Genomic DNA, 12,037 nt, shown 5'->3' on the forward strand with positions numbered 1-12,037 from the left:
TATAAAAGGCATTGGAATATGTGGATGCTGCTGTGCTGGTGCAGACGGGGTGGGGGGTGGGTGGGGGCATTGTTGGGGGTGGGGCTTGGGGTGAGGAGCAACCGCACGCATCTCTAGGTTTTATTCTGCAATGTGGGGGGTTGCCATGGAGACTGCATCCACGGTGGTTCTTGTCAAGATGGCTGCTGCAGTGAGGCAGCGGCACTGAGCAGGTCACCTCATAAATACAGTAGGTGAGTCACTGATGCGGTTTGTTGCATATAATAAAGTGAAGAATCCAAACAAAATTTATAATTTATTTGTTTTCTGAAACTGTATTGAAAGTATTTCCTTCCAATTCAGGAAACAGTTTATTACATAAGAGTTGTATAAATATGTGGCTGACATGTTTGTCTGAGGATATGAATGCAGGGCGTGAAACCTTGGAGAAGCTCCCAGTCTGTGGGTAAAAGCACTAGATGCATGAACACAGGAACGTCTCCCTAAGTTCACATGAGACCGGAGCCCCTCTCTGGCCCATTGTCAGCCTGTGGTTCAGCCGTGGTCACATACAGGCTGTCTTTGTAACACTGACCTATTTAAGACAAGAACAATGGGTGAATTGTGAACGAGCCCAAAGGAATTCATGGCCTTCTGCATTTTGATCTGCTGCTGTGAGGACGGAGGAGAACAGCAAAGGAAAAAAATCTATACTGTATTCAGGTGCACAGTGTAAATAGTCAAATAATTCAACTTATCATTCAACCCTGTGATAAAAACACGGGCAGACGATGACGCACTTTATCAAGAACGTTAAAGGGTTCAGACCAAATTATTTACAGTGAGTGAGTCCATCATGGTTTTGTTCACTCAACAAAACAGTGACTGAGTGAACAACACAACTACTCTATGAACACACGTACCACGTCATATTCTGCCCTCTAGTGGTCAACAGACAACATGGCCTTTCATGACTTGCACACAGAGCAGCACGATTACACAAAGTGCGTCCCTGCTTTTAAACGGTCTCTTTAAACACCTGAGCTCGTGCCCTTGTGACTTGTGTCTTTGTTGCTCTGCAGTTTGCTCATATCACCGAGGCGTTTAAAAAAGCTAAAGAACAGCCCAGAAGTCTCGCTTTTAATCCACGTGGCCTTGGGGGGGACGTTTTCGCTGTTCCTCCGTGACTGTCCGCCGGCGGGCTCCGCTGACCTGACTTCGGGCATTTCAACCGGGTTCATGTGGGTCGAGGGAGCACTTGGTGTGGTTTTTGTTTCTGCCGATGCTGAATTCAGCACTTGAGCAGCAGGACTTTTTAAACTGAGGGAAACGTCTGTGAAATCAAAGGTTTGATTGGAGGGATTGAGCCGTCCCTCCTCCGACGGCTGCCTTCCTTTGTCTTGTGTCACAGGATTGGGAGTTCTGGACACATTATCCTCCTCCTCTTTAGTTTTAGGGACTTTAGGGGCAGACACAGTATGGCGGCGACCATGGTTACGTTTTGAGAACTGAGGGCTGAACAACAGTCTCACCAAGTCCTCGTTGGATTGTTCTGCCCGGCGGTTCTCTGCGTCCTCGTCCACGGTGCGCTGACGGGGCAAGGCCGCACCCGCACCCGGGGATTTCTGATTTTCCAGAGTGAATTCCCCCGAGGAGACGCTGCTGCCTCGGCTGTTCTGAAAGCGGAAAACCTTTTTGGACGCTTCACGTAGCTTCTGAGCTTCCTCCTCATCGTTATCCAGTAGGTCTTCTTGGCCGTTAACAGTGGGGGAAGACGTTCGGACCAAGGGGGGCGGGTCGGAGGCCACGGTGGGTGGAGGTTTGGTTTTTGCAGAATCCTCTGTCCCGGACGTCCTCGTCACTTCTTCATGACGATTACCAGCTTGTTTCCCGTCGCCCCCGTTCGCTTGGGCTCTATTTGGCGATGAGTTCCCTCTGAGCTCGGCCGCTGAGTTCCACTCCTTCCTGCCCATAAACGAGCCCCCTCTCAGTCGGCTTCTGCTGGGGAGGTTGGCCTGTGACGTAATCTCCGACAGGCTCCCGTTGGTGGGGCTGCCGTGAGTGGACGTGGGCCTCCCGGACCTCCGGCGAGAGAGGTTACTCATGAGGACGCTCTGCAACGCCGACTCCAAAGTGATGCCTTCCATTTCTTTGTCTCTGCTGGAACAGGTGGCGATGGACCTGCGCTTGGCGGCGCTCTCCAGACGGTCTCTCTGCCTCCGCTTCAACTCGGCCATCTCTTGATCCTTGTTTTCCTGCGGGTAGTCACACGGTTACTGGATGAAGCAGCTGTTCGGTGCCTCCGGCCCAGCGTCAGTGGTTCTTACCTGGACGGCTCGTAGGAATTTCTCACAAAAGGAGCTGAAGATGGAGCAGCACTCCTCCAGTTTGAACTTCTGCGGGTCTTCACAGAAGTACTCTGCTACGGCGTCACTGACGGACTGCAGCTCCTGGAGGGTCGCTCCTACTTGGGTCAGGCAGCAGTCAGCCTCCTGCACAGAGCCTGAATTAGAGTCCGGATGAAAACAAACTGGGCTGATTCCACAGCAGCACGATCGCTCACCTTTAGAAAATCCTCCATCTGGGTCTTCAGGTCTTCTTGCTTCAAGGTGTTTGCCTTGGCGGCTTCTATTCTCTTCACCTGTCTCGCAAATTCTGCTTCAAGGTCGCCTTTATTTATTCTACAATGATGAAAAGATGAGTCTGAAAGCGAAGGGAAACTGAAATAGTAGTTGACAAAGTGAGACTCTACCTCGCTGCAGCTTTGATGTGACTGAGTTGTTCTGGAAAGTTGAGCAGGGACACGTCGACCTTTTGAGCTTGCTGTGATGGACACCAACAAACAGCTTTACAATTAACATTCAAGACCTCCATCACTCAGACGTAAGAAGAGTAACTCGCCATGACAACATAATGCATCAGATTGATTCCCGGCTTGTTTGCTTTGGTGTCCACCAGCTTCAGCAGAGAGGCCATTCGGAAGCCAACTGCGCTGCCTGCGTAGCCGCCCTGCGTTCACACAAAGCACAGTCAGACGCAGAAAAGCAGCTCCGATCCCACGGACATGTGCCGTACTCACAGCATTCATGTAATTCCCCGTCTTCAGTACCAGACGAATGATAGAATGGAGGTGGTCAGACTGCAGCAGTTCTAGAAGGAAACACACACGGTCAGCGCTGGGTCCAAAGACGCTTCACCTTTAAGAAAAAAGACCACTACCTTTTCCAGCTGCAGTCAGGGTGCGAATGAAACCCTTGATTTCATCCATGAGAGGGAGGAACTCCTCCTTCAGCATCAAGCTGCTCAGACGCTCTTCATAGCTGACAGACAGAGTTCCATTGGTTGATAAGTCTCCAGTAAATGTGCAACACTGGCTCTTCTATTGCTTAGTGCTGTACTGGGTCTCACCTGGGAATCTTGACCAGCATCAGCATAAACAGATCTGCTTCAGGGAGAGTGGAGGGGTCCCCCTTAAAACCAACCAGCTGCTTCAGCTGCAGCAAAACAAACAAACAGCCAAACAGAATTCACCTCAGCCTGAGTTATTATGAAATAAAATGCTTAAAATGAACCAATCAGCTGATTTCCACGCACCTCCCCTTCCTCTGGCAGCAGCTTGCACAGCTCCCTCAGTTTTTCTGAGCCAAAACCGCGGCTGCTCCCCGACTTGATTTGGCGGATCATGTCGTTAACGGGCCTGTGGAGGGAGACGGTGAGACACATACAGCAAAGTCAGAGTCTGTTCTTCAGGGCCGCGACACGTCACGAGCAGCGTGTCACGTTTGTGCCGCAAGCAACAAGCCTCCGCCTGCTGAAAAGCTGCCTGCGGTTTCTGCAAAACCATTCTGATGCTACTCAAAGTCAAAACAAGATGATTTAAAGTAGGTGACAAATGCAATATCGTATGTTCGAAACAGGTTTGGAACAGTTTTAGCTGGATGAGCAAACTAGTTTCCCCACATTTAGTTTTGCTTTCTGATTGTTTCAGCACAACTGAATCATGCAGCATTGTTACATTTCCTGTTGGATTTGTCACATGGCAGGATGTTCACAACAACTGATGGACAAGCTGCCGCAGGGAGGGAACCTGTCGAGGCCGTAGAACAGCGCAGACGTGCCGGGACATGCTGGGGTTGAAATGTGGGTGAGTGGAAGGGAGCCACGAAGGACTCGTCTTCCTGGCGTTCGCTGCGTTGATTTACCTTCAAACAGGAAAAGGACGTTGTGCAAAGCCAATCCCGCCCTGAAATCCTCCCACTGACTCACCGCTTGAATTGCTTTAGGAAAATTCCAATGTTCATGCTCCTCTTGGAGCTGAGGACGGTAACCTGGGAATGACAGAACACACGACCTGGATGGAATCATCTGTTCGGTTGTCAGATAATCTCATTGACTTGAGGAGTGTCCTTGTTTTAACACATATAAGTAAGCCTTGCAAGCAAACAGCCTTTATTCCAAAGGTTAAAAAGCCTTTGATCTGACTCTATAGAACAATCAGGGCAGAGATACCATTTTGAGTCAGTGACACAGCTCCTCAGTGTCTCAGAGGAGGACACAGATCAAAGCAAAGGTCACGTGTCGAAGGACGTTCAGTAAGTGAGAAACGTCCGCTTTGTTTCACACAGTTCAGTTTTGAGATTGATTTATGTGAATGGAAACAAGTGGAGGTTATTATACGTGGAAGCCTGAACACAAAGTGAGCTAGAACACAGAGGAGAGCTCTTCCTTTAGCAAACACATCTCCACCCTGTTGTTGAGTTATTTCAAATCATAACATCATGACATTGTTGTTTTCTCTGTATATTTAGAACTGCTGCCGTCCACCAGCACAGTTCTCTCTCAACAGGCACTGAGCTGATGGTAAATCACTGTTGGTTAGAGGGGGTCCACTTCATGTGCAGCAAACTGTCAACACAGCTCCATATCTCAAAATTGCACAACAAAAAATTCCAACTATTTCAACGTAGCGGGGTCGAAGGATCTGACTCGGTGAAGCCCGACATCTGTGTACACAGCCCGGCTGTACTCACTATTTCTGCTCCGGAGGCTCCAGGCGACTGGCCTCTGGGACTCTGGCTGCTCAGGGCCTTGACTTGATGCTGGTCCTTCTTCTGGCTGAACAGCTCCTCCATGTGCTCCGTGTCCAGCTCGTACTCCCCATCGGTCCTATCTTCTGTCCAGATGTTGTGCTTTCCTATAACGCTGTGCTTGGGAAGAGTTTCCCAGTTGAAATTGCGCATTCTGGAGAGCCGGTGGAGCCCTCTGGCAGAGAGACCGGGGCCATGTGAAGGGAGGCCAGGAGCTGGAGGTGGAGGTGGTGGAGGTGGAGGTGGAGGTGGAGGTGGTGGCGGGGGTGGACCTCCTGACTGCATCTTTGGTCAAAGAGGGCTCAGCAGGTTAAGGATGGGCTCGTAGCCTGAGTCACACATCCAGGCAGGATCAGAGCCTATAAGGAATAAAGCCAAATACAATCTGTCTTAAATGATTGTTTTAATAGGAGCCTTTAGAAGCTTCTACTGGAGTCACTTCATACAGGGTGGAGACACAGATACAAATACTCCAACATCTGTAACAACAGTGAAAAACGTATGAGTGGATAAAAATTCCACTTTCACCACAGGACTTAAAATGATTTACTGTAGTATTAGTGAATGAATGGCTGTTAAGACCCATGAACATAGATGTGATTCACTCCAGAGTCATGAATAAGCAGTTACTTTATGTTTTTGAGTAATAAAGACCTCTGCTGCTATGGAGAAAAGGCACTGGACAAAACAACAGCTGGTAAAAAGGTTCAAACCTGGATCATCACATTCTGTATTGGATGTAACACTAAATCTGTCCAAAGGTGAAACATGCGCGACCAAACTAAAATACTTCAGTGAAATACAAGTACATCCAAATCTTGCACAACTGCAGCTCTTCAAGAAAAGTACTTCTGCCCTTTGAGAATTATCATATAATTGTTGAATTCCGTTCATTTAGTCGAGTTAATGGTAAAAAAGTGAATTATTCCATTCTTCCAGATGCCATGAATCCACTTCTAGACAACTGAGCGTCTTCATAGGTGTGAATGAAGACAATGATTTTAAGTAGGAACGCTTCGTAGGTCGCGGCCTGAGCATTCTCACCCTGGATCCTCCGCGTCCTCATTAGAGAAGCGACTAAAACCAGCGGAACCAGACGCACCACCAGCACCAGACGCGGATTTAATGAAGACCCGACAGCTTACCTCTGTGTTCCACTCAGCAGCATGGCCACTTTGTTGTACTTTTCATCTTTTTCTCAGAGCTTCCAGTTAGAACGTCCACAGACGAGTGACAAATAGGAACGGAGTGTCGAAACCTGCGCGCGCCCGACACGCCCAGGTAAGCCGTCCACGGCAGCCCACGCCTCTCCAGCAGCGGGCGCAACCGTGGGATCCCCGCTTACTCCACGCGGCCTGTGGCTGCTGAGCTGGAGCTGAAGCTTGTGACGTGTGCTGTCCGTGGGATTTACCGACGCGTGATGCAACGCCTGGCTGCTACGGGAATAGGGATCGATGGCTTCCAATGCACCGTAGGCGTTTGCGCGTGTACCCAAACCGTGCGTAAAGGCGCAAATTAGGCTGAGTCATGCTGAAACTTCTTCTTAGGTCGCCTCTAGTTTTGTTGGGGGGAAGAAAGGAACACGCAATAAACGAGAACCACGTTGAGCTGAGCGCACAGGCGCCCCTGGTTAAACATTAGCCCAATCCTTCTGACCATCAGCTGTGAACTGGCTGGTGATCATTGTGGCCTTTAGCAGCTACTTAAAGTCTGGCCCCAGCACGATACGCGTCCTGGATGCGTCTGTATGCAAATCAGTCCTCTGTGGGAAATCTATAGCGACTCCAAATAGAACCTACTTCGAAGCGTATCGACACAAACGTGATGAAGCGTGAGTAACAGCATCTGCCCTGAACATAAGTGCTGTTTAGACAACCTGATACGGTCCAAACGCACCAAGCAGGTGTTTCCAGGAGTTCGGCACCGTTGGCAAATCTAGTCATCTCACATGTTGAGTTTCTCAGAAGATTCATAAAAAAGTACCAGAAGACATGGTAGAGATATATCAGACTGTATTGTCATGTACATACATATTACATATACTGTGACTTTTCTGTACAGAGTCTGCGAAGACTTTCCACGTCAGCTGACAGCAGCTGGGTGAAAGCAAGCATCCAGCAGAAGTGACCGAGACGAGGGAGGAACACGTAATGCTATGTTACAGATCAGTACAGAAATAACACTGAATAACGACACGGTCCTTATACATTCTGTCCTTTAAGAAACACTTACACCTGGAGTGTATCTCAAAGTACGATACTGTAAATGTGGCATTACATGTATTCAGAACCTTTAAAAGTCTCTCAAACTGTTCAGCTTTTTGGACCCTGCTGCCCTATTTACACGGTCACACACAGGCTGCGAGTCATGTTTGCATTAGGGCATTTTTATGATAGTTGCATTTCATAATTTAAGGATTTAATAATTATTAATTGATGTCTTTTTTGCATTGTGTTACAGTACATATGCGATTGTGGCCTTTTGGTGCGTGAATATTAGATTAAAAAGAGACATATTTATGGATTTATGATGGATTCATATAAACATTTCGCCAAGTACCAAAAATCGAAGAGGTCCGATTAAGTATTGATTGTATGTTAGATTAGAAAAATCTATATAGTCGCTGTGCATGTTTCCTGGACTGTAAACAGATTCAGGCAGGCATTCCACAAAACAATACTAGAAACTTTGCAGGATAAACTGTTTTTATCCTGATGACTTTGCATTGTACCTGTGAAACGACCTTGAAGTATTTAGTCATGCAAACTCATGACAACAAACACCAGTTCACATGTTTTATGTTTTAGAGAGCGTCTGACACTGTCCTGTCAACCTCCTGATGCAGCTTGTTAAATTCCTACCAGCTGAAACAAAAAATATGAACATTTTAGACATAAAAAACATCAAAATAATGCGTGTGCAAAACTGCCAAGAGGGGGGGCTACACCACGGTAGACTACACTGTACAGAAATAAAAAGTGATAAACGATTGTGCTACCTAAAGAATAAGAAAGTAACAAGAGGTCATCTGTGACAAAAACACTCTAAATATAGCTGAAATCATTGTTCTATCTATTTAAGATAAGTGACATTGAAAAACATTACAAAAGTAATCTTGTGTTTTTCTCCATCACTGGTCGCTACGTATCCTACCACTTATCCCTTAATAGGTTCGACTCCCGTCCATCTAACCACAACGCCGTGTTGCTCACTGACCAGAGTGTCGCTATGATGCACATCTCAAGCAGCACAACCCTGAGCGCTGCTCACTGCTCCTCCAGCCAGGACGGCTTGTCAGATCCCGGGGGCTTTAGTTTGACATTGAACTGTATTAGAGTTTGTTCCAGCTGCTGCTGGTTGCCAGCAAAATAAGCTGAGATTGCGTTATGGAAGAGAAGAAGCTGCTTGTGCATCACCTTCACCTAGGAAAAGAAAGAAAAGCTTCAGTGAAGTGACATTCGCCGGTTTGTTTTGACTTTTTGGTCGATGGTGGGGTTTTTTTTGTTTTTTACTGCCCTCTTTGGTTTAAAGTTAGAAGTTTCACCTCCACCATAACTTTTTTAGATTCAGAAAAAAATGTTCCCAACCTTGTTTTCCTCCAGGAATTTGAGCTTGATGGTGACGTCGCTACGCAGCCGTTCGTACTTGTCTCTGTGCACCTGGTACTCCTGCTGAGCCATCTCGATGCGGACCATCGCAGCAGCGTCCCTCGGGCCTAGACTCATCTCCTCCAGGTCAGAACGGTAGGCATCGAACTCGAGCCTGCAAACAAGAACAGAACTCAGTAACAGCCCAAAACCTTCAATGCAGTTCCATTAAAGCAGTTTAAAAGATCGTGGTCTCCTACCTTGCATTTTCATACTGTTTAATAGTCATCAGAGTGTCCTCCATGGTTTTGTTGACCAGTGTGTTGACACTGGACACAAAGAAGTTGATGGCACTGAGCAGAGCCTCGCCGTTCTTACACAGCAGCTTTTGAGTTTCTGCATTATACCCAAATTCATCCTACAGATGAAAAAATAAGCTTCAGCACGTGCACCTGCACAAACCACTACATGAGGAGCTGTGGCAATACTTTACTTGCAACTCTGGGGACTTCTGGCTGAGGTCGGTGAAAGTGTCTCCTAGAGCCTGTTGTGTCTGCACCATGTTTTGAAAATGACTGATGAGTGCAGTTGCCAGTCGGAGGATGTTCTCGTACTTGCTCTTGGTATCTCGTAACACATCAATCTGAGCCTCCAGTTCCAGGTCCACCGTTCTCGAGCCTCTCCCGAACCTCTCTGAGAACATCTGTTTGGTACACTGTGGAGCAGAAACACAGAGATTACAACTGACCCAGCCAAGTTTCTAAAATGTTTCATACTGTTCCACACACAACTTTGATACCTTTCAAAATAACACACAGTCCACAGTACCTTGTATGTGTTTATGCCCCATTTCTTCACACTGTCCAATTTTTCCACTGCTACTCCACGAGTAACTTCTTCGGTTGAACTACTAGCGTTATGGTTTGAGGACCCTGAAACAGAAAGAATAACACTCATGGATGGATCTCATTCCCTCAAAGCAGAGGTTGAAAGAATCTGTATGGGAGACAATGAGTGAGGACAACGTGGACATGGTGGCGAGTGTGGCGATACCTGGAGGCTGATGTGTGCACTGTGCAAGTCGACTGGCTGCAGACTGGCTGTTAGACAAGCTAACACCTCTGGATTTCATGCGAATGTCTGAAATGAGCATGAGGATGGTAAGAGTGAGGATGAGAAGTAAGCATGACAATGACAAGTGTGTCAGAGAAGCGTGGAGATGAGATGCAGCTGAAGAGACAACATTAGGGTCTGGGTCCAGGATACATGATGAGGAGGAGTTAAACAGGGTTTGGTATAATCTAGCATGCAGGTTGCTCATGCAGAATAACAGGATTTATGAAAAAAGATGAAAATGGACTCCGTGGGATGAAAGGGAAGTGCCAGAACAGTCATCCAAAGTGCTTTACAGTCCAAAAGAGGACAACCTTGATAAACGTCAGTGCAGCCTTTCAGGTTACGTCCTTGTAATATCAGGTTAGTGCATCTCTAATTTTAAAAAGCTGCCAGAACATTTGTTGCTGCTGAAGCTGCGAGTTGAAGAGGTACAGGCAAGGTTGCACACAATGCCCTCAGACAGGCAATATCAAACCCCTTTACAGAGCATCAATTCAGACCAACACATAAAGGTTAACTGTAGAAAAAACACAAATCAGGCTTTAGCAGACACAGCCACCTGGTACTGGTGCAGGGGCTCGTCTTCTGTCCAGATACTCAGGGTTGATGCAAATCGCAGGCCCTATGGAACATGGATGTTTGCAATATAAACCAGACGCCTGACACACTGGGGTACAATACGACTCAGGACTTAAGGAGGAGTATAAATCTCCATAATAGAAACTGGCCAAATCTGTGGCACTGCTCATGACAGCCCGCAACCCAGAGGGAGACGGCTCCAGGTCGGGGGCGGGTGTTCAAAACAAAAATAAACAGTGAGCTGTTTGAAATGTCAGCACCTGACAAAACCTTTACAAGGTCATTTGAACACAAATGTGTCTGACTAACTACAATCACAGTCCGGCGGAAGAACCCATAGAGGTGTGGATTGGATCTCTGGCGATACCTTTGATGGTGCTGGTTGGAATGATGCCCCCTGCAGGTCCTCCATACCCTCCTGAGACGATGCTGGTTTCATTCAGGTTGGGTCCAGACACCATCACTTGCTGCAAATCCTGGGGGATGTCAATAGGTACAGTTCAGAACGTGAAACGGTCAGATACCACCATGTACAGTGCAATAAAGAAGAAAACGAGTAGAGGAAGATAAAACTGAAGCAGATGGATCCACATCAGCCTACACACAGACACCACACTGAGACTTTGCCTATGTGCCGTTTATTTTTAGTACAGTGGTTCTCATGTTACTTTCCTCAACATGACATCATGAATGTAGAAGCACTGACGCTACAGCTTTCTCAACTACAATGACACAAATCTAAAAATATAGCTTCCTGTCCAAGGATGAAAGCATCCTCTACCCCTGAACTGTAGCTGGAGGCCTGTGAATGATTAGGTAACATTTGGCCCAAGTGGCCTCTCTCCTGTGCTGTGCTGTCATTTGAACGGAACACGCCGTGCACAAACACGCCGGTGCCGGTTTGCCGCGTGAGCCCCAGACCTGCTCCAGGCTGTCGTCCTCCGCCAGGGCGCCCGTGTCTCCGTTGCTGTTGATGGGGATCTCCATGGTGGCGGCTTTGCTCATGATGCTGTCTGCCATCGTGAAATCTCTGCAAGACAGCGCCAAACACAAACACACAAAGGTCGCATCACGCTCGCAGCTCAACGCGTTTCTGACAGCGCGGCTTCCTAGCCCACGGCGGCCGGGAAATGTCTGCTCGCTCACACCGACGCTACCGTGATGTGGCTAACGCCGCCGCCTGACAGCTAGCGTCCTCACCGCTGTAGCAGCCCGGTCCGGTCGTGCGCACGGAGAGACCGATCGGTTTGTTTTTTTGCCGAGATTTAACGTCGAATAATGTCAACGGGGGGGCACCGCTGCGTCTAATTGTGACCGAACGCTGTATCCATGGTTATTTTGTCCTGCAACGTCCCTGCTTCCATCCAATTGAGCCAGAAAATCCCCACATCCAGCCAGCTAAACCCTTACTAGTATCCCTTCAAAATAAAAGAAGGAAGTAATTTTATTTTCTAACAATTAGCACGGTAGAGCTGTAAAATTAAGGATTAAGAAGAAAATACATATTTAACTATACTTAAAGTGAAATATTTAGCAAATGATTGACTGTAGAAACATACGTTAGGTTGCAGCTCTTATTGTGAAGAAAAATACCTTTAACGTATCAGGACCGCCGAGCTTCCGCCGCTGCTCCATCTTCCACGTCGAGCAGCGCTGACGTTGCTCTATCCTCATCCTGCATTAATAACC

The 12,037-nt window shown here is 47.5% G+C and overlaps 2 protein-coding genes across 7 annotated transcripts; both read right to left on the minus strand.

Annotated features, from left to right (window-relative positions):
- Nucleotides 1-282: 282 nt before the first annotated feature.
- fhdc4 (FH2 domain containing 4) lies at nucleotides 283-6,440 on the minus strand. The gene is made up of 12 exons (XM_029171944.3): nucleotides 6,212-6,440; nucleotides 5,010-5,425; nucleotides 4,246-4,307; nucleotides 3,574-3,676; nucleotides 3,388-3,473; nucleotides 3,199-3,299; nucleotides 3,059-3,129; nucleotides 2,881-2,988; nucleotides 2,732-2,802; nucleotides 2,543-2,660; nucleotides 2,307-2,471; nucleotides 283-2,234 (listed from the first exon to the last, which is right to left on the minus strand). Exons 2-12 carry the CDS (start codon nucleotides 5,349-5,351, stop codon nucleotides 1,011-1,013), a joined length of 2,451 nt encoding a protein of 816 aa, XP_029027777.1. The 5' UTR covers nucleotides 5,352-5,425; nucleotides 6,212-6,440; the 3' UTR covers nucleotides 283-1,010.
- Nucleotides 6,441-7,061: 621 nt separating this feature from the next.
- LOC114868402 (arfaptin-2-like) lies at nucleotides 7,062-11,758 on the minus strand. Of its 6 annotated transcripts, none has more exons than XM_029171945.3 (10): nucleotides 11,549-11,758; nucleotides 11,270-11,378; nucleotides 10,716-10,824; nucleotides 10,329-10,391; nucleotides 9,707-9,793; nucleotides 9,482-9,585; nucleotides 9,147-9,368; nucleotides 8,914-9,071; nucleotides 8,654-8,828; nucleotides 7,062-8,488 (listed from the first exon to the last, which is right to left on the minus strand). In XM_029171945.3, the coding sequence occupies exons 2-10, from the start codon at nucleotides 11,366-11,368 to the stop codon at nucleotides 8,333-8,335; spliced, it is 1,173 nt and encodes a 390-aa protein (XP_029027778.1). In that variant the 5' UTR covers nucleotides 11,369-11,378; nucleotides 11,549-11,758; the 3' UTR covers nucleotides 7,062-8,332. The 6 variants fall into 6 exon arrangements, with proteins under 6 accessions (XP_029027778.1, XP_055370043.1, XP_040929453.1 ...); XM_055514068.1 differs by having other exon boundaries at nucleotides 11,506-11,758; XM_041073519.2 differs by having other exon boundaries at nucleotides 11,270-11,758.
- Nucleotides 11,759-12,037: the final 279 nt, after the last annotated feature.

This window comes from Betta splendens, chromosome 13 (assembly GCF_900634795.4).
Source record: "Betta splendens chromosome 13, fBetSpl5.4, whole genome shotgun sequence".
In the NCBI taxonomy this organism is placed as follows: Eukaryota; Metazoa; Chordata; class Actinopteri; order Anabantiformes; family Osphronemidae; genus Betta; species Betta splendens.